This window comes from Dasypus novemcinctus, chromosome 5 (assembly GCF_030445035.2).
Source record: "Dasypus novemcinctus isolate mDasNov1 chromosome 5, mDasNov1.1.hap2, whole genome shotgun sequence".
In the NCBI taxonomy this organism is placed as follows: domain Eukaryota; kingdom Metazoa; phylum Chordata; class Mammalia; order Cingulata; family Dasypodidae; genus Dasypus; species Dasypus novemcinctus.
Genome location: NC_080677.1, coordinates 40,851,605 through 40,872,772, shown reverse-complemented (window position 1 = coordinate 40,872,772; position 21,168 = coordinate 40,851,605). Strand labels below are relative to the sequence as shown.

The 21,168-nt window shown below is 35.6% G+C and overlaps 1 protein-coding gene across 8 annotated transcripts in view; it reads left to right on the top strand.

Moving 5' to 3' along the window:
- The window catches only part of HDAC9 (histone deacetylase 9), a 996,672-nt gene that overhangs the window by 627,048 nt on the left and 348,456 nt on the right, over nucleotides 1–21,168 (top strand). For 5 of the 8 annotated variants that reach the window (XR_011648800.1, XR_011648799.1, XM_071215127.1 and 2 more), the window contains 3 exons: nucleotides 11,808–11,927; nucleotides 14,658–14,868; nucleotides 15,344–15,561. Coding sequence is in view for 6 of the 8 variants with exons in the window: in XM_071215127.1 (XP_071071228.1) it covers nucleotides 11,808–11,927; nucleotides 14,658–14,868; nucleotides 15,344–15,561 (549 nt within the window). In the remaining 2 variants the exon portion in view is untranslated. Of the gene's footprint in view, nucleotides 1–11,804; nucleotides 11,928–14,657; nucleotides 14,869–15,343; nucleotides 15,562–21,168 lie in introns of all 8 variants that reach the window. The other 3 variants (XM_071215126.1, XM_071215128.1, XM_071215131.1) reach the window with 1 other exon arrangement.

Sequence of the window (21,168 nt, the reverse complement as noted above, 5' to 3'; positions counted from 1 at the left end):
TGTAGTTCCTCCTTCACCATGCATGGAGAGCTGGTGTGATAACTTCTCATATGTAACTGTGAAGTGTTTCTTCCCGTTGTTTTTTTACAAAATCAGAGTACCTGGGTACTGAAAGGGACTGATAAATCTCTGATTCTTGGATCACCTCTATAGCTTTCCTGTCATGTGTTTATCCAATCTCTATTCCAACACTTGTACTTATAGGGAACTCACTTCACTGTCTTCTGAGACAATCTATTTGATTTAAAACATCTAGGTTGACTGATAGAAATATCTTCTGTACATCATGTCAAACTCTGTTCTCTGTAATTTCACATATACATATGACATAAATTGCTTACAAATTACAAGATTATCATTTCAAAATAGTAATAAGTGACAACAGAAGCCCAGAGGAATGAGAAAAGAACAGAAGCCACTGAAGCACTGAAGTCAGTTATGCTCCAAGGACATTTGCATACTTGAGTTTTGAGCTTTGGTTTTCTAAGCCTTGCAAAAATCAGGAGATGAAGAAAAAGTCCATTATTGACTAAGGAGGATAATTTAATAGGAGACCATTCAAACACTAAACGGAATCCCAAAAGGGATTCCTTACTCCGTAGGTCAATCCCCCACACCTTCTCCCAGCGCTTTCTTGGTGATGAACAGAAAAGGGGGCAAAATCTCTCCTTGAGAAGTTATAACCACACACTAGTTCTTGCATGGGTTTGTGACCCAAATTCACATAATCTCAGTCTGTTCATTTGTTTTAAAAATGGTCCAAGGTTTGTAATGCCCTCAAAGTCTGGGAAAAGCAAATGTAATTCCTCTCTAGAGGGACACACCTCATTCCAAATTTCAAAAATATCCCTTAAATAATTTTCTCAAGAATATGAGCAGAATAGATAGATATTCTTTTGCTTGTGGCTATCTTTCCGATATTTCAAGAATAACAATTATGTCATGTACGTTATCTCCAGGTCCTCCCTCTATTTCTTGTTCCTTACCATCCTGTTGTCTCTCTCTTTTTCAATGTCCTTTCTGAAATGTGATACCAGACTAAACAAATACTGTACATATATTTTTGGCAAGAGACATAAGTGGGATTATTGGGCCCTTAGATGTAGGTATTGCATTTCTATTAGGGCAGTTTTATTGCAATATCCGTCAGTTTTCTGTATCTTTTTGATCAACTGATGGCAAAAGAACAGCTTGGTAACAAGTTTTTTTTTAAAAAAAAAAAACTGTAGATGTCAGATTCCTCTCGGTTTGAAGGATTTTTAGTAATTGTGGAAACACTTAAGGGTCCTTGTTCTAATCAGGCTCTGATTAGATTAGAACACAAAATGCTCCTGCCCGTGGAAGGAAAAAATGCCATACCACTGCTACCTGCACCAGACAAATGGAGCTTAGGTATGCATTGTTGAGTGCAAAACATTGCAAAGACCACATACAGCATGGTAGGACTTTATTAGGTTCAGAAACAGCAATACAGTGTATTGCTCAGGAATACATGGGTAGTAAAACTATCTTTTTAAAAATACAAGGAAGTGATGAATGCAATATTTAGCATAGTGGTTACCTCTTGGGGGAGGAAGAGGGAAAGCATATTTTAATAGTAAAGATGAAGCTTATATAATCTGTATTACTTCATAATAGGTTAATATTTATGTGCTTACAGTACTTAGTATAATATATAAGAACAAACAAGAAATAAATATTCATGAAATTGGAAAAAAGTGGGAAAGGTGAGATTATTCTCTTTACCTCGACTTTTAGTGGCCTATGAAATTAAATCAAATTGAATTAAATTTTATATGTTTTGTGACCATATCTTTAAATTTCAAAATAAATATAGTAGAAAATGTAAATTGAAGAAATTTGCTTATGTTCTTTGAATCTGTTTTATATTTCTAAAACCTTCACTGCCACAAGTATCTTATTTAGATGCCCTAGCTTTTAGGTTAATTATTGACCATATTCTGACTTTACAAACCCTTCCTTCTCCCCCCCTCATAAAACAAAACAAAACAAAACAAAAAACAGAAGGAAATGTGATTTAATGGAGTTTGAAAGGGTAGAGGTATTTCTTCAGGTCAGTGACAGGACATTCACCTTCAAAGAGGGAAAGACTAGTTCAAAAGCAAGCAGTGACTTTTACCTCATAATGAATTAATTGTGTGCCTGAACTATGATCCAAAAGGCCAGGTGGGCAGACCTTTATGCACTGATGGGTAGCCTCTCCGTGGCCCAGAACAAAAAATGCAACCCTGATGGCTAACATGTGGTTTTCTGCTGCAGGGAATTTGCAGAGATCTGTAGTGTAACTCAAACTGGATAAGTGAGGAGACAGCAGAATTCACAAAGCTAGCAAATTAGCATGCTAGCTTTGTAACACTGAATGGTTCCACCTAAATAGGAGAAAAGAGGGGGAAAAAATGTTTTTAGAATTTAATGTGATTCTTATTGCATTATTTAATATTATTTAGTATAATTCTTATTACAGAATTCTTCTAAGAGTAATAATAGTACATTATTATTTAATGTCTTCAGAAATATTTGGGGGGTATAACCATTTTACTTCATTAAACTCCCAAAAGCAAGTTAGTAACATACTTTACCATTTACAGAATAGGTCCATTTTACCATCTTTGCTTAAGCAGCACAGGTGAGTTTTCATGTTTAAATATACTAACAATATAGCTTTGAATGAACTCTTTATTCCATAACCTATGAGTAGAAAAGCATGTCACCTAACTCTTTCAGAGCACATGTAAATGATGACATTATATAACCTTTTTTTTTGCCAGGGAAATAGGCCTAGATGAAAACAAATTTTTTTAATCTTATAATTCATATGTTCTGTGTTATATATTGGTTAAGACTGAAGTAGGAGGAGAATTTCCTCAGTAAGTAAGTTGAGGCTCAGGAAACAGTGCAGTATAGTCCAAAGTAGGGACCTTCCTTTCGGAAGGCTTGAGGAATCCAATTCCAATGCCGAATTCTTTTGTCATCCTCAGTCAAGTCACCAAACTTCCCCGGAACCTCAGAATCCTTATCTCATAAAAAATAGTAATACTTAACCAACAGCTTTGTTGTAAGGAGTGGAATCTATGAAGGTGGGTGGTAAATTGTGAAGTACAAAACAGGTGCCGTTGTTGCCATCATCGGTGCTAACTCCTGGTAGGGAAAACTCATTAGCATGTTTGTCTTCATGCCAGCAACACTCACGTGACAGTGAGTCCCCATCTGCTCTGGCTGCTTCTGTTCCTTCTATTTCTTACATATGTCCAGTCCCAGAACTGAGATTGTTGGAGCTACTTGCTTTACTCAATTATGAACTTGGTTGGGGAGCTGAAACCTCAGGATTTCTATGTCCAATTCCAGTCAGAGATGTCTTTACCCATCTAGTTACTTTATTGTTAATACTGTGGGCTGATGGGTTTAAATATGTTTCCACGGATATCAACACCATTACTTTAGATTCAGAAGATTTATTTGATAGTTATTTTAACAGTAGCCAAGCAGCTGGTTTATTTCTAGCTGAATGTTAGTGGTTGGCTCTACTATGCTATTTTTTAAATAATTTTTTCCAGCAGATACACTGATTTTTTAAAAGGATTCTAATTATAAGGCTAAGTGTTCTAAAATCCTCTGAAATGTCACTTGTTTTGCCCCAATTTCACATGACTCATCTGCCTATTGTTTCATAATTGTTATTGTGACATTTGCTGTAAATGTTATGCTCCTTTCTGAGTGGGTGTAGAGCTATAGTTTTAGATGGCACCAAATAAAACATTTCCCCCCCCTCAGGGAAAGGAGATTGCTATGACAAAAATCATTTACTAGAAATAACATGAGTCAATATTGTAAAGCAAGATCTTGAAGAAAACAGCAGTGCCTTTGAAAGCAAAGCAAGTCTGTCAAATAATTTTTTTTCCTCCATCCATTTTATAGTAATACATTATTGAAGGTCCTGTAAAAATGAAAAGTTAGAGATTTTTACTGCCAAAACAATTTTCTTCTTTGTTATGTGGGGATTTTGGTTTTCTATCAGCTGTCTTAAAGAAGAGTAGAAAATAAATACAACATTGGAAACTACTCAGAAAACCAAAGGCAAACATTAAATGATTATGAGATTTTTTTTTAATATGACTATCTTCTTTTTAGATAGTCTGTATTTGGGGATTTGGGACCTTTAGAGCCCAACAGATTGAGGTTTCTGAGCATGTCTTCCTGAATGCCATTCTCGTAGGCACAGATGTTGTCTGCTAGATCTAGGCAGGGCTGCAGACACCAGATCATACAGTCTTATGCTGAGGGATCTGACTTCCAGGGAAGGTAGGTGGCTGTCCAGAGTCACATGCTAGTGAGTGGTAGGGTTGAACTGTAAGACAGTTAGTCCAAAGATTGCTTCTCACCAAAACTCTGTATTTTTTTTTCTTTTTCTGATTCTCATGCATATCGTAGGGAATTTTGAACATGCAGTACTAAAAATTCTACATTGCACTCTTCCTATGGGCTTCTTAAAATGTAGGTGATTATTTACATGACTAATATTCTTTCAAGGGTTATCAGTTGACTTCTTGTCCTCTTAAAAAGCAGAAACGTATTCATCTGTCTTCCTTCTCCTTTCTTTCCTTCCTTTGTTCTTCCCTTCCTTTTTTATTCATTCCTTTCTTTTTACAATTTCTTCCTTTATTTCATTCCTTCCCTTCTTCCTCTATATCTTCTTTTCTAATTTTCATTTTCCTTTCCCCCATAGATAATCATTCCTCCTGTTTAGTATATACATTTTTGTTTGCATGGGTTCTCATATCATGTATTTTTCCCCTGTATCCATTTCTTTTTGTATAAATGTGTATAAATGGTATGTTGTTACCCATCTCATTCCATTTCTTATTTTCATCACTAACATGCATTTTTAGACCCAGTTAGATCACTATGGATGCAGACTGCTAAGCAGCATAATACGCCGTGGTAGGCACTGCTTCATTGTACTTATCCATTCTTCAGGTGGAAGCCCCTGTGGCTTCCAGTTCCCACCCACCACCCAAAAATGCTTCAATAAATATCGATTAAATATCACCCAATAGTTTAATGAGAAAATTCCTTAAATCTATCATTTTCAGCAGAGGAGTCACTGGGCCATAGTATATCATGTGATTACTTGGGTTTATAGTGCTGGATTGATAATAAGGAATGCTGTACCAGTTAACAGTCTCCACAGCGAAGATGTGTGAGGGTTCTTACCTTATTAACATCCCTGTCAACATTTGATATTGTCCATTTTTCTCATTTTTGGCAGTGTACATTTTGTAAGAGATTTTGAGTATTTTAATTGAAACTAGCTTCTTAATTTCAAAAGCTCTATTGAGAGAGGTGATTTTTTTCAACAAATCAATTATATTGATACATATTAATAAAGCTCCATTCGTCCAAAGTGTACCATCAATGGCATTTGGTATAATCACATAGTTGTGCATTCATCACTTCAATCATTTTTAGAGTATTTTCATCATTCCAATAATAATAAAAAAAAACAAAACTCATTACCTCTCGATCTCTCTATGCTTCCCCTTTTGTACATAGCTGTGCATATTCTGTTTCCTTCTCTCTAGTATATTTGTACTTATATTTCATAAGAACAGTTATATTTATGCAATATCACCCATATTCGTATTTTACATGAGGTTTCCTTATGTTATACAGTCCTATGTTACATTTTTTAGCATCCCTTCTAGTAATACACATAACCTTAGACTTACCCTTTAAACAACTTACCCATATAATAGTTCTGCTAGTTAGACACACTATAATGTGCTTTCACCATTTCTATTCATTTCCAAAGATTTACAAACAACCTTTTTACCAATTCTACACAGATTAAACCTCAGCTTTCCATTCTCTATCCTCATTCCATTTTCTGGTGACCTATATTCTGGTTATTAACTCCATGAAATTGTGTAATATATTTAGTTCATAATAGCACAGTCATGCAGTATTTGTCCTTTGTGTCTGGCTTACTTCACTCAACATAATGTTCACCAGGTTCATCCATGTTGTCATATACTTCATGACTTCATTTCTTCTTACTGCAACATAGTTTTCCATTGTGTGTATACACCACAATTTGTTTATCAGTTCATCAGTTGAGGGGCACCTGAGTAGTTTCCAACTTTTGGCGATCATGAATAATGCTGCTATGAACATCATTGTCAACATCGAATGTCTCTGCTCTCAGGACTTCTGGCTATATACCTAGTAATGGTATTGCCGGGTCCATGGCAAGTCTATATTCAGCTTCCTTAGGAACTGCCTAACAGTCCTCCACAGTGGCTAAACCATTCTACATTCCCACCAACAGTGAATGAGCATTCCCATAGAGGGAGATGATTGTTCATTTTATGCGTATTTCTGTCATCTGAATTGAAAATATTATCCATAACATATCCTTCTAGTTGGCATTATGGTGAGAAAATAAGCTAAATAAAATTTTGAAAAGTCTTATTAAAATGTAAGTAGGATTCCCTTGCCCCAACACCTGGCTCAGTTCATATTCCCCTCCCCAAGAGCTTGCTTTCTTTGATAATATATGTTACCCATCAAAGCCTGGTTTAAAATGGACACTTTTCTCTCTGTCATCAAAGTGCTTTAACCCAACTCTAATTATAGTCATTCTCACAGGCCATAGAATTAGTTCTCTCCTTCTCTGTGTACTTGACTAGCATGGGTCCTTGAATGGTATAGGGCACATTTGTATGTCTATCACCCAACACCACTAACCTAACACAGAGGGGTTGCTCATTAATTGTTCTGTGAATGTTAAATAATAGCCATTTGTACATTTAATTTTCCCATTTCTATTTAACTGCAAAGTTTCTGGTACTGAAAATTTTTCAGATTAAAACTCTGTTTTCCATGTTCTAAGCTGTGTAATGTTGGCATCTTAACACAGCACTGATTTAAGGGCTGGATCAGTTTCAAAACTCCTTCCCGGAAACATCTTGGCTTTGCCTGAAAATACTTGTGAGCTCACCACAGTGTTAAGGTGGGGTGGCCTTACAGCCTTATAAGAATACTAGTCAGGATGCTTCATTGTCTGACTGGAATACTACTCTCACCACCTGTTCACCTGGCTGTCCAATGTGTCTTTCCTGGGTGGCAGTATAGAATATGTCACCAAATTCGTATTAAGAAGCATTAACCTGGAACAGATAGACCTCTCCTATGCAAAACTTGGTTGAGGAAAGCTATATTTGATGGAGATAGCTGAGGGAAATTACTGTTAGTTCTGTTAGGTTATTTGTGATTCTAGCCCATTTGGAAGTGTACTTAAACTCTGTGCACATTTCCTTATCTGTAAAAGAAGGAATTAAACTAAGCAACCTCCAGGTCCATGAAGTTCTATAATCTGATTCTAGTATATCAAACAGTTGGTCTCTATAGGAAGAATCAACTATACCCACAAGACTTTCCTTGCTTCCTCAGAAACAGACCCCATAACTTAAAGATCACAGGGCTTTCTTTTGCTTCTTCAGCTGTCTGGCTCTTTTATTCTTTTCCAGAAGTCTTAGGGCCTGAGTTTGCTTGCTCTTCTTCTCTAAATCTGCTGCTGTTCTACATGCATTTCATGGTCACTCTTTTCCTCTAGCATGGCTGTGGAGTGGTATATAGTTTCTACATCAACACAAAGAAAAATCATATAACCTTGTTGAATTTAAAGTTTTAAAAGTTTTATGGCTGATCACCGTGGGAAGCAGGGCTGGAGAACTCAGTTTTCTCACCTATTTAATGAGTATAATGGCAGCTGGAGAGTGCCCATGAGGAATAGGTAACTTCCTAAATTTTGCTGACACAGGGCTTGGCACATGGTAGGTGCTGAAAATCAAATACGCTGTCATAGGAAATGGAGGCATAACTCAAAGGGGTCTACAATTCCATAATAAAAATATTTCCAAAGTCCATGTGAGCTGCCATTGCGATAGTCCATTATTATATCTGAGAAGAACTCTATGTGTTCTTCTTTCTTTAGTGTGAGTCTGCTTTCTCTGATGAGCTGGCAGGATAGTACAGAACTTCTGTCTAGGAAGCAAACATAACCTCTTCTGTGAAGTATGTGGTAACTTTTGTTATCATTCCCACAGTCCATATCCAATCCCAGTGCTGTGAATGAATATCATAAATTATTTAAACTGTGGAGTTTTCCAAATGTATTCTCTCTTCTCTGAATGCAAAATAGAATAGCCTTTTATTTTAAATTTCTACTTGCTGTCAATATGTTAAATATTTTAACAAATTAAAATACTTTTGTTTCCTTATACATCTTTTTGTTCTTGTTGAGTCTTATATCCTATCCTTGAAATCTATTTTAAAAGCATATTTTTGAAAGCAAAATAGAAGCTTCTCTCTCTTTTTTTAAATTAGCTTTTAGATTATGTAAATGTTACCATGAAAATATAAGGGACTCCCCATATACCCCACCCTCTCCCTTCCCATACTTCCTCCATTAACAACATCTTTCATTAGTGTGGTATGTTTGTTACCAATTGATGAACACATATTAAGGCATTGCTACTAACCATGGACTATAGTTTACATTATATGTTACACTCTGCATTGCACAATTTTGTAGGTTTTGACAAAGTGTATAATGGCCTCGCTCTGTAATTGCAGTGTCATACAGGACAATTCTAAAGTCCCAAAAATGCCCCCATGTTATGCCTATTCTTCCCTCTCCCTTTCTTCAGAACTTCTGGTGGCCACTGCCTTTATATCAATGATACAAGTTCTTCCATTGCTGGAATAATAAGTCTACTGAAGTCCATAGTTGCATTCCTCCCTTATGCTTGTTCATTCCTCAATCTTGAGGATTTTGTGATAGTGATGTCCACTCTCTTTCTGTTTGAGAGGAGGCTTAGATCCCATGGAGCAGATGGATGGAACTGTCTTGCTTGCAGTTGTAGATACTCTGTTTTCTGGGATGGACATTGTCCATCATGATTCTTTTGTTCATTGTCTTGGGTGAGTCCAAAGAACTGGAGAGTAGGTGTTGCAACTGTGCTAAGATTCAGGGCTCAACCAGCATATGAACAGACTGAAGATTTAAGTATCTGTGACATACTTAACAAGTATAGTGCTAATTATAGATTCCAATAAGCAGGACAGAAGAGCTATATGTAGGGAAATTATAAATGAGTCTTAACTCTTTTATGTTGGGGAGCATATATTCCAAGGTAAAGGCCCATTGACAGGGTGCCAAATTCTTGAGATTGTCTGCCCTGCTTATAGTGTCTAGAGGTCTCTAGAGTCCTCAGGAGCACTGCTGTTTGAGGTAGTGTTTGCTGTGGCAGTCAATGAGATCCTGCTGAGACATATATAAGCTAACCTCTAGAATGACCTCCCAACTCACTTTGAAATCTTTTAGCCATAAAAACTCATTTGTATTTACTAATTCCCCCTTTGCATCAAGGTCTTTTTCCAGATACATTGCTGGCTGGCACTTGGTAATAAGGCTTCAGTGCCGGGGAAGCTCACCCCCTGGAGTCATGTCCCATGCCAGGGTAAGGTAGTGCATTTATATCCTGAATTTGGCTTACAGAGAGGGCACATTTGAGCAGCCATGAGCCTTTCAGTAGGTAACTCTTAGGCAATGTAAAATACTAGGCTATGTTTCATTTCACAAGAAAAGTTTCATAAGTGCCACCATCAATATCAAGGGCCTGGCATAATGGTCTGTCTTCCTTTGCTAGGCAATGCTCATGTACTCAGGGGATTCTTGCTGTTCTATTAGAGAATGTCACAGGACTTCCCAGGATGGGAATCCAATATTCTTTTGTTTATTTTGTGGGTCTCGACCCACTGAGAGAATGCTTCATGACCACTTGAACATATTCATATGCCAAAGAGGCATGCGCCAGGTACACCCCTACCCATGCATCCCCCTGTCATTGACACGCTGCACCAGTGATCCTCCCCTGCCTCAGTTGTGACCCTTCTGTGACCCAAAACCTCCCAAAAAACAAAGCCAAAAAAAACAAGTAGTAATAGTAGCAATAACAAATAAAATACAAAAATAAAAAATTTTTCATTGAGTCTTTCATCACTATAAAATCTGTTATCTTTTATGTACAGTGGTAATTTCTTCTGTATGTTCCTTTGGTGTCCTTTCTTTTCTTTTCTTTTCTTTCTTTTTTTTTTTTTTTTTTTGCTTTATTTTCAAAGAAGCTTTAGGTTATGGAAAAGTCACATAGAAAATATAGGGGATTTCCATATGCCAACTCCCTCCCCCTCTCCCACTCTTCCCTATTAATAACATTTTATATGTTTATGATACATTTGTTACAATAGATGTACAGAGAAAATATGCAGCTATTATTGATTGCTCCTAAAATCAAGTTCCAATCTTTTACAGTTATAATAAAATCCTTACCAACAATTTTCATGCTCTAGTATTTCAGACAACTTTAATTTGTAAATGGTTGCCTATAAAGTTAATGTCATGTTAATAGTTTCAGTATAACTCTTGATTTTCATGCACAAATACTGGACTTTTTCTTTAAAGAAAAACAAAATGTGAGTTAGCTGGAGTTCCATGCTGCAATGAGAAAGCTCCACAGTTAACCTCTGCTCTTATTATGTTAAGGCTAGGACTCATCTGCAAACAAACGTATGATTGAGGTGATGTTTTGGAATAACATCCTGTGTTTTGGTGGAGCATCACTCTTCAGTGACATTCTAGGGTTGCCTTGTATTAGCACATGATATTTTCCCCAGTTAATTGATATCCCAGGTTTGTCCAGGGGAAAATCTACAGCTCCCCCAAACATGCTTGACAAGTTATTATATTTACTTTAGTCAAAGCCCGTGTGTGCAATATCCCTCTTGGAGGTGGTCTATTATTGGAGTCCCATATGCTTTTTGTTTGGGAAGAAAGCAGTCACTGTGTCATACTGTTACATGGAGTATTCTTTTTCAGGGATGTTGTTCCCTTGGGGACCATATCAGGCCAGAGTTCCTTAGTCTAATAAGACCTTTGTAACTCTTATTGTATAAAAGTTCCGGGAGGGAAGCAAGAATTAAACAGAAAATGTAATTTAAGCAACCATATTAGGCCACATGTGGGAAAACATGACTCTTAGTTTGGATTAAAAAAAGGTATTTGTTGTAGAAAAAAGCATGGTGATGCTGCACATTCAGGGTCTTTCAGTGTAAATGAAGGCTGTGGTGGCAAAAGAAACTCAAAATGTTATAATATTTACTTTAGTTTCTGAATATAAATGATCTGTAAAACACCACAGAGGTGTTTGCTGAAAAATTCTTATAGCAAAAACCAAAACAGATATGAAGACTAATTATTATGGATGTCCTATATAGTGACATTTAATCTAAGATTTTCTTGCTTGAGTTTTCCTATCAGCAAAATGACATTTAATCCATATGAAGATAACAACTATGACAGAATTACATACATATTTTATCACTCAGTAATTCAGATAATGTCATCTACTCATCATAATTATTCAATTTGATTGCTATAGTTTTACCAGTATGTGACTGGTTATCTTCAGCAAAAGCCATAATTTAAAAAACAGACTTTGCAAAGGGAATACAGAAGCACTTTTTCAGGTACTTTAACTATGTCTTATGAAAGTATTTTTTTATTTTTACATATAACTCTTGAATACATAAATCATAAAGCAAATACTGAAATATTTTCCTAATTATTATAGCATAAAAACTATTTTCTGAAATATGAAAATGTTACCATAAAATTGTGATGTTGTGATATTTTGAGACATTTCTTTTTTCATTTTTTAAACCAGCAGATTGTTTCACAGCAACGCATTTTAATTCACGAAGATTCCATGAACCTGTTAAGTCTTTACACCTCTCCTTCTTTGCCCAACATCACCTTGGGACTTCCAGCAGTGACATCCCAGATCAATGTAAGTCATTGCACACCAGCCTATGTCAGCCTGAGAGAGATGTGCACAGGGGAACTTGGTTTTGTTCATTGCCTGTTTAAATTGGAGCAAACTTTTCCTTCACTATTTCACTGAGTTCTTCAAAAAGATTCTGTTTAATTTCTACTTAAAAATTTGTACTAACTGACATAATATCATATAAAAATAATAACTAACATTTGTATAATGCTCTATAGCTTAAAATAATAAAAGCACTCTCCAGATAAATTATCTGGGAGAGTGCCACACAACCATCCCATGAAACAGGGATTACAGTCCACAGGAGCAGTTGAGACTTGGAAAGTTTAAAAGCCCAAGATTACAGAGAAGCCAGTAAGTAGCAACCTGGAACTTGACCCTTGCTGGGAAGGGTAGCCTCTAAAACACAGCTGTGTCTTTATAGATTTATTTTGTGTATGGCTTGATTTTGGGAATTTAAGCTACTGACTCTGTGATACTGAAGAATACATGTCTGGAGAAACTCTCTTAGAACGGTATTAAAGTATTCCCGGGAGATTCAAAGTGAATCAGTTAGTTTAAAAGTCCTGACAAACGGAAATAGGATCATTTGGAAGTAATTTCTCTACTAGCAGAAGAGAGCAGTAAGTAGTTATATTTATTTTATGTATATCCCTTAAAATAATATAAATTTTAGTCCCTGTAAAAGATTTGTAAGCTTTACTCAGAATAATTCATCCATAGATGTCATGTGATACACTAGTTTTAAGGAAAATTTGTCTTAACCCTTGTCACCAATTTTTCCAATCTTTAGCAGCCAGTGGCCCACTGCGTCCAGCATGTCAAACTCACATCTTTTGTAATATGCCCCGCATCAGAAAGTTATGAAGAGTTGACCATTTTGTGCCTAATTTTAACTCCAGATTATAAAAAATGCATGTGGTATGCTAATATATGTACAAGCACAAAGATAATAATATTTTAAGTGATAAGTTTTATCCTCATGTTTAATAGATACTGTAAAAATCCATCTAAGAGGCTGGTTTTATTGCAACTGGTATTTTAAATAAGTGTAATGTTCTCTCATGTGGTACAGTGATCGTATACCAATGAGGAGAAAGCAAAAACTTGGATGCTGTTTCATAACTGGGGACTGAAGAAGAAGGCTTAAAAATCCTGAATTCATCTATGCCCTTGAAATTTCACATTAAGCATTTGTAAACAGTTTGTTTTAGAGAAAAGGAGTTAGGAATGAAACTAAACCTAAATATTCATGGATAATATTTTATTGTCTTCATTTATTAAAAATTAGTTTTTCTTCTATTCCTATTATCCATATCTCTTCTGATGACAAATAAATGCACAAAGCACAAAACCTTCTTATGACACATGAATAGGTATTTTATTGCCACTTATTTTTCCATGTTCTAAGGCACGCCTCTGTGCTGCTGCACACATATATACTTTCATGTGGTCGGGGAGAATTTTTTTCCAAAGGACCAAGTACTACAGCCAGACCATTTAGTATTTCAATGGTAATACAATTTGGTACCATTGGTTGAATAAACCAGTGTGGTTTGGATTTAGGTCTCATTTTTCTTTGCTTCCATTTTGGTGTGGATGAGGCCATCACAATTAATTTTTCAAGCTTAGTGTTGCTTTGGCCAAGGGATCGCTAATATTCCATTTCCCCACTGAATCGTGGGTAATTTTAAGGAAAAGAGGCCAGTACAAGGAGTCACTTCTAGATAAACATTGCATTGACTTGCTCTGTGACTCAGACAAACCATTTACCTCTTTTTCTTCAATTTCTCCATCACTGAAAATTGCTTTGCTTCCCTGGTGCCCAGTAATTTTGGAAGATGAAACGTGAGTTTTGAAAAGAAATATGCCACATAATTTTGAGGTATTAAACTTCTGCTTTGTAATACCAAAAGTGACCACCTTTCATTAAGTTCTTTTAATAGGATAATTCATTATTGCCATTGATGATATAATTATTATTGCCATATTAACTGTGTTATCATACATTTTGAGTTCTTAATAGCATTTTAATTTGATATCTGATTTCACCTGTAGTTTACTTTACTAAACAAAAGTATCTGGGTGTCATTTTCAATATATAGAGATGTGGGGCTCTTTTATGAATTTATATATATACATGTTTAAATCAAATTAATCCATATTTTGTACATCCTTTCACTGAGCAATTTAAAGAATTTTATTTAAAAAATTAATTAGTGGAAACTTACAGCACTGTAGAGGAAATATAGAGAAAGAGAGAATTGTTTCTTTTGCTTGAAACTCCAAAATTACAGACCGTTTTATATGAGCGTCTTAATCCCTATGATATGGTCTTTAGTTTAGCTGCTTGAATGAATTTTCCTTTTCTAAATTACGTTTTACTTAAGCAGTATATTTTAAAACACTTTCAGAAATAAATTTCCCATGTCTTAAGCCAGAATCAGCACACATCTTAATGTTAAAAAGTAATTTTTAAATTTTAATTTTAGTACAGTCATATCCAATATTAAATTATCTCCTCTGCTTCAATCCTATTTTTATTTTTCATTTGTTAATTTACCATCTTAAAGACATACTATTGACCATTTTCCCTACTCAGCCATCCAGTAAGATGGACTTTTTGTTTTGGGGAGATCATGGCGTAAGAAACTCGTCTGATGAGGTACAGACCTCTTGACCTAGCCCATATGGATGAAAGTGGATTAACACCTTTATTATTTCTTGACACAGGCTTCGAATTCTCTCAAGGAAAAGCAGAAGTGTGAGACGCAGACACTCAGGCAAGGTGTTGCTCTGCCTGGACAGTATGGGGGAAGCATCGCAGCATCTTCAAGCCATCCCCATGTCGCTTTAGAGGGAAAGCCCAACAGCAGCCACCAAGCTCTCCTGCAGCATTTATTACTGAAAGAACAAATGCGACAGCAAAAGCTTCTTGTGGCTGGTAATTAACAATGGCATCCTTTACAGGTCATTTTAGGGCTTTTACCAAGGATCCAATATAATGTTTCTTGTCTCTTTAACGTATGGCCCTAGTTAAGATTTACAGTGTTGTACAAAGGTCTCCCCGCACCATGTGCTGGTAGGAAAATCTTTTATCCTTATTTCTTCCTCTAGAGCCACACACACAAAAAGCAACCCAACAACCTATTTAACCTTCGTACATACCAAAGTGGGCTGCTGGTGAGTCTACGTCAGATACATACCTGTCCAGTACTTCAGTGCTTCTGTTTCCCCAACCTAGATTTCTGATGTTTGCCCAGTAATATCACTCCTTTTCATAAAATCTATGCCATATATACCTATTTTCTGTGGCTTCCTGTCTTTTCTGAAACAAAAGTATGTGTGTGTGCGAGTGTGTATGCTTATTTATCTCACTATACATAAGCGTGTGCATATGTGTTGTTGTTGTTTTTCAGGTGGAGTTCCCTTACATCCTCAGTCTCCTTTGGCAACAAAGGAGAGAATTTCACCTGGCATTAGAGGTACCCACAAATTACCCCGTCACAGACCCCTGAATCGAACCCAGTCTGCACCTTTGCCTCAGAGCACGTTGGCTCAGTTGGTCATTCAGCAGCAACACCAGCAATTCTTGGAGAAGCAGAAGCAATACCAGCAGCAGATCCACATGAACAAAGTAAGCCCCCAAACCAAGTCCCAATGTCATTAACCACCAGTGTGGAAACTGGGGATGTCTTCCCTGATGTGGATACACAAGAGGAGAATGTTGGCCTTGGTCAGCAATGAATGATTAGCATTCTGTCCTTGCTCTCAGGGTTCAAGAACTCCATCACAATATCAGTGCTTTCACCATCATTACACTCATGGGACATTTGATTGTAGATTATTGAGGCCTTTTATGATAAGTATCTCTTTTAATATATAAACACATACAGACACAGGTGTATAGTGCTCCATTATTAGTATTCCAGAAAGGGCTTGAGGCAGAGCTGAATGTGTTGGATTACATATCAAAAGTTTACACAATTACTGACAGGTATGGCACGGTTGGCCAAGGTGGTGTTTCTTGGCAAGTTGCGTGCACCCAGTCCCACTTCATTCCAAAAAGTGTTTTTTAAGCAGTTTTGTTTTTGTTTGTTTGCTTTTGGAAACTTGTGCTAATTTATTTCTTGCAGCCTTATTGTGGCTGAAATGGACAACCATTTCAGAAATGTCTGTACCTACCACATCCTCAGGAGCTTTCTTGCTGAGAAACAGTGATTACAATATGATGATAACAGGCAGGCCAGCAAAACATTTCCGGTGAATTTGTAAGTGAAGTGGTATTAAGGAACCAGGAGTGTATAATTTTGCCGCTGTGCTCAGGTGTGGTAGGCTTACAAAAGCAGAATCTTCTCATTCCTGGACAAGGTCAAGGCTCTATTCCCTCTCCTTTTGTGCTGTATCATTTGTAAATATGTTCCAGAGGCATAGGATCATTATATTGACAATTGTCCTGTTAACAGGTCATTGGCTTGCTAAAAATTGCTTTAGAAATGAAATGCTTTATTGTATGGTGATGTTAAAAAAATTTTCTTGGGGAAAGGACAGTAGGAGATGGAGGTCTTCAAAGTGAACTCGCCCTTGGGCAAGTGCAGCTAGAATTTTTCTCTTCTCTGTAGCCTCCATCTTAACAAAGGCAGAAATGTGATAGGAGTGTGGTGTGAAGAACACCAATACTGAGAAGACGTTCCTCCATTCCAACCTTCTGCTGCTGTCAAAGATTGATGTGTATGGGGAAGATGAGGAGGGGAGAGCTGGCAATAGCAATATACTCTCCTGCCCTCTTTAGCCTTTATACCGTAGGCTCTGTGTCATCAAATTGACACTTGTTTATTTGCTACACTATGACTTTAAATTTATCAGATTTTTTTTTTTTTAGCAAATCAGTCATCTGGGAAGAACCAACTTCCCCGTCTTATATAATGGTGTAATGCTTGTTGACTTTGAAAGTGACACTCCATATATCTGCTATATTATGACAGTTAGGCTTGTTGATTTGTTTGATTTGTGGTTTCTCAGAACAACTTAAAACTACCAGGTATTCTTGAAAAAATATCCAACCTCCCTTGAGAGAAATTGTGCTGAAGTAAAGATTTGGAATTCTGCATTTCATGTGATAGTATTTTGGTCTGGAATAAGGTTCATTTTAAAAATTTGTATTGGACTGTAGTGACACTTCCTGCCACTTTTGGTTCTATTTCATAGAAATACGTGGACTTGCATATTCTACTGTGGGTAAACTGATCCTTTTGAAACCATGATCTACAAATGAATCCTGTCACTATCTTTAAATATATTTTGGAATACACTTTTATGACCTACAGTTACCACTCTTTCAGACTCAGATGATATGCTAATGCCAGATTATTCCTATTTTTGTATCGCACTTGATATTTTGACAGGCAGATGGTAAACCCAGTCATATGGAAGAAACTAAGATGAAAAGCAAGCATTTGCATTTTAGTAATGAGAAAAGCAAATCTTATCAGGACCTTCTCCCATGTGGAGCTGATTCCTTGGAATCTGTTAAGTATTCCTCCAAAATTAGAAACAAACGTATACTTTTAGGTACATGTTTGTACAGTGGTTTGATTATTAAGTCTTGTCTTAATTAGGCAAAATGAAGACCAGAAAACTTCAAAGTCCGGTGCTGATCTTTATATGTTAACCCCTCTCTGCTTGGGTGTTTAGATTACTCAAGCAGGTCTCCAGTTGGCTTTTCTCCAAGTATGGATTCCACATACTTAATAAAGATGGCATACACACATAGAATATTCTCCATGTTTTGAAAATATTTCACCTGCCTTCTATTGTCTAAGGGAACAGAAACGAATGTTATTAAAGAAAATATTGAACCTTTGTCCTTTTCTAAAGTATTCAGAAAAGAACCATCAAGAAATGGATTGCTACAGTTTGCCTTTCTCCGTAAGGTGATAAAGATATTTATTTCATGTTGGTCTGTGCCATAAATTAGATTCTCAAAAATCACAAGTTTCGAAAGAATAACATATGTATGTGTACTCTCTCTAACCATTTAAAATTCCCACTAGTGAGAAATAACCAGAGAAACACTAATTTTTGTCATCTTTTCCAATTTCCACGGATGAACCTTTATTGAACCATTCAGAGTGGAGCCAAATAGTTGCATCATAAAAACCTAGCCCTTATTCTTGAGATACTTAGTATAGCAGAAAATTTAGGCACAAGTGGTGACCTAGGTGAGCAGTTGACATATCTTAAAATGTCATGTGTTTTTATCCCCTCAACTTTTGTATGGTTCTTTTTTGAGGACTGTAGGGAAGCAAAAATGGAATGTAAAAGAAAAGAAATAAGTAGGTTTATATCTAAACTAACATCAGATTAAATATGATTGGCTTTCTTGGTATGAAATTTGTAATGATATGTTTGAATTACTAGTAATCTTTAGAAGAAGTAGGAAAAAAACACTTTTTGGAGCTTAGTTAATAACAATGATCGACTTACTATGTTTTAAACACTTCCTCTTATTATTTTAATGTATTTATGAAAGAATGTTCAGGATAATGATACTTTGTAAATGTTATTAATCATTCTAAATAATTTTACCTACCTATTGCCTGATATTTTAAAGACATTTTCATGGGAAATTTTATATCTTAAGAATTATTTACCTCATATAATTGTGGTGTAGGCTCTCAAGAACTTAGCAAAATATCTATTCTCCCCTGTTAAATGTTTGTATAGGGTTTTCAAGGTATTTGTATTGTTTTACCTCTTGTTAAATAACAGGGCAAGATAAAAAGGTAACATGCTAGCCTGGAGAGGAAAACGTGTCACAATGATTCATTTCTGCACATCATTTTGAATATCCTGTACTCATTGAAAGTGTTTTAAACAATTTAACCATAAGAAAATCTTGGCTTATAATATTTTTTCTTTTACTTTTTTGGAGACTTAAAAATTCAGAAGTGCATTAAGCAGTTTCTATTGCTAATATATGGTAAGTCATGGAACTTAAATTATTATGAACCTTTTCAAAAACATCAAGTTTCCTCATTCTGGTATCAAAAGAAAATTGTTGCTTTAGCTTTATATATTCTTTCTCTTACAGCAATGAAAAACCATTTCTAAAATAGAATTCCCCCAAAATACAAAATAGCAAATGAAAAATTAAATAGGGTGTTGGTAATTTTCTACTGAGCCCATTTCAAATTTTAAAATTGCCGTAAATTTTTTTTTTTCTGGGTGAATTGCTTCATGATGGATGAGGGAAAAAAACACCACAGCTACTTGCACATTATAATGATTTCAAAGGAGTGTTCTAATCACTGCCTAATAAGGTTAATAAAAGAGAGAATCCTGAACATATCACTATGTGAATAATAACAGAAAATTGCCCTAGTATCTGCCAGCATTTTCATTGTGAGATAATTTCACCTAGATCTCTCCCCACCCCAAAATGATATTATTCTTTGAATTATTCTCTAGTATAATATAAGAAAATAGTATCATTTCATGCCCAATAGTTTCTATTTTAATTAGAATTTAATACCTAAGTTTTCCATGTTTAGTCTATCAAATGCATATGCACAGTTATTGTTAGAAAATCCCCTCTTCATTCAGTGCTTATTTGATTGAAATACTAGTATATCCATGTATCCTCTCAGCAAATAATTCTTGAATTATTGAATTCCAGTTTGTGCTGGACACTATTTTATGTACTAAAAAAACAGCATGCACTATCTTCATGGAGCTTACTTTATGGAAGAAGGGGAGTGAAACATTCAAGTAAATAGCAATATGATGAGTTAAGTATTAGGATAGAGGATAAAAAGAAGGACATTGATTTATTTGAGGAAATAAGACTTTCCTCCCTCCGTCCCTCCTTCCCTCTCTCACTCTCTCCTTCTTTTCTTCTTTCTTTCTTTTTCTTTTTCTTTCTTTCTCTTTCTTTCTCTTTCTTTTCTTTTTCTTTCCTTTTTTCATTCTTTATTTCCCTCTCTCACAATCTCTTTCTTTCTTTGTAATGTGTTCTGTGATAAATATTGTATGCATTCTTATGACTGGATATCAGCCAACACTTTTTTAAAAATCCACATAAATCATGAGATGATATCTTATATATGTCAAGGTTCAGTCTAGATATAAGTATTTATTATATATTTATTACTATGATACTTAGGCATTTTGACGTGAGTGCTATTTTATCATAATAAAAATATATCTAAGACAAGGCCAGTAAAGGAGAGACCAAGCAGATGTCTTGTGTTGCCCTTATTAAAACAGGTAGACATTCTGTTCTGACAAGCAAGGCATGAATATAATTATGCTCAAATGCTGGATCAGAGCAAATGGGGAGTTTTCAAGAGTTTTTGGAAGAGAATTTGACCCTTTATAGAAGTAATATCTGTTGTATTCCTTTTCTTGACATAATTTTCTAATGTAAATGTTACATATTCTCCCTAACCCCTCATGATTCATACCACTCCCTGTCCCTAACCACCCATCCACAGCAACCCAAGCTAGTAAATATTCTTCCAGACCTCAGGTCACATGCATAGCATATGTGTGTGCATGTGCATGTGTTCTTTTCCTTATAAAGTATCCCTGAAGGCAGTCCTAATGCAGAATTCCAAAACTAATTTTTGCTCTCTTGAACAAAGTATATATTTTCTCAAGGAGATTAATATGAAGAACAACAATTATATGGAGGTATGCATTCAAAAAAGTTTAGTTTTTAAAGTCACACTTCATACACTTAAGCAAGCAAATACTATTTATATTAGCTTTGTTCTAATAAGTGTGATTCTATTTATGGATTTCTTGTGGGCAGATTAATATTTGAAGTACAGTTAGATGAGGACTTTGTACCAAATCTTTGCTTTTTCCTACACCATTTGTCCTACTATCTTTCTTCCTTCCCTTCTTTTATGCACTGTGCATCTTGCCTTTTTCAAGCCTCTTGTTCATAGATGCTATAATCATTTTATTAATACCAGCTACTGTATACACACACACACATATGGTCTATTATCTAGTATGATATGAATACCATATAAGCTTTCTTTTTTATTCACTTCAACCTTATCTACTCATTTTCTATATCAGGAAAGTTCATTTTAACAGGCTCACATGGTAACATGGCTAGCCATTGTCAGAGCTAGAATACCAACATAGGTTATAAAACTCAAAAGCCTGTCCTTAACCACTCTTGCTTGTGGTTTCTGTATTGTTTTTAGCACCAAGCAAGAGGTAAGCTTTT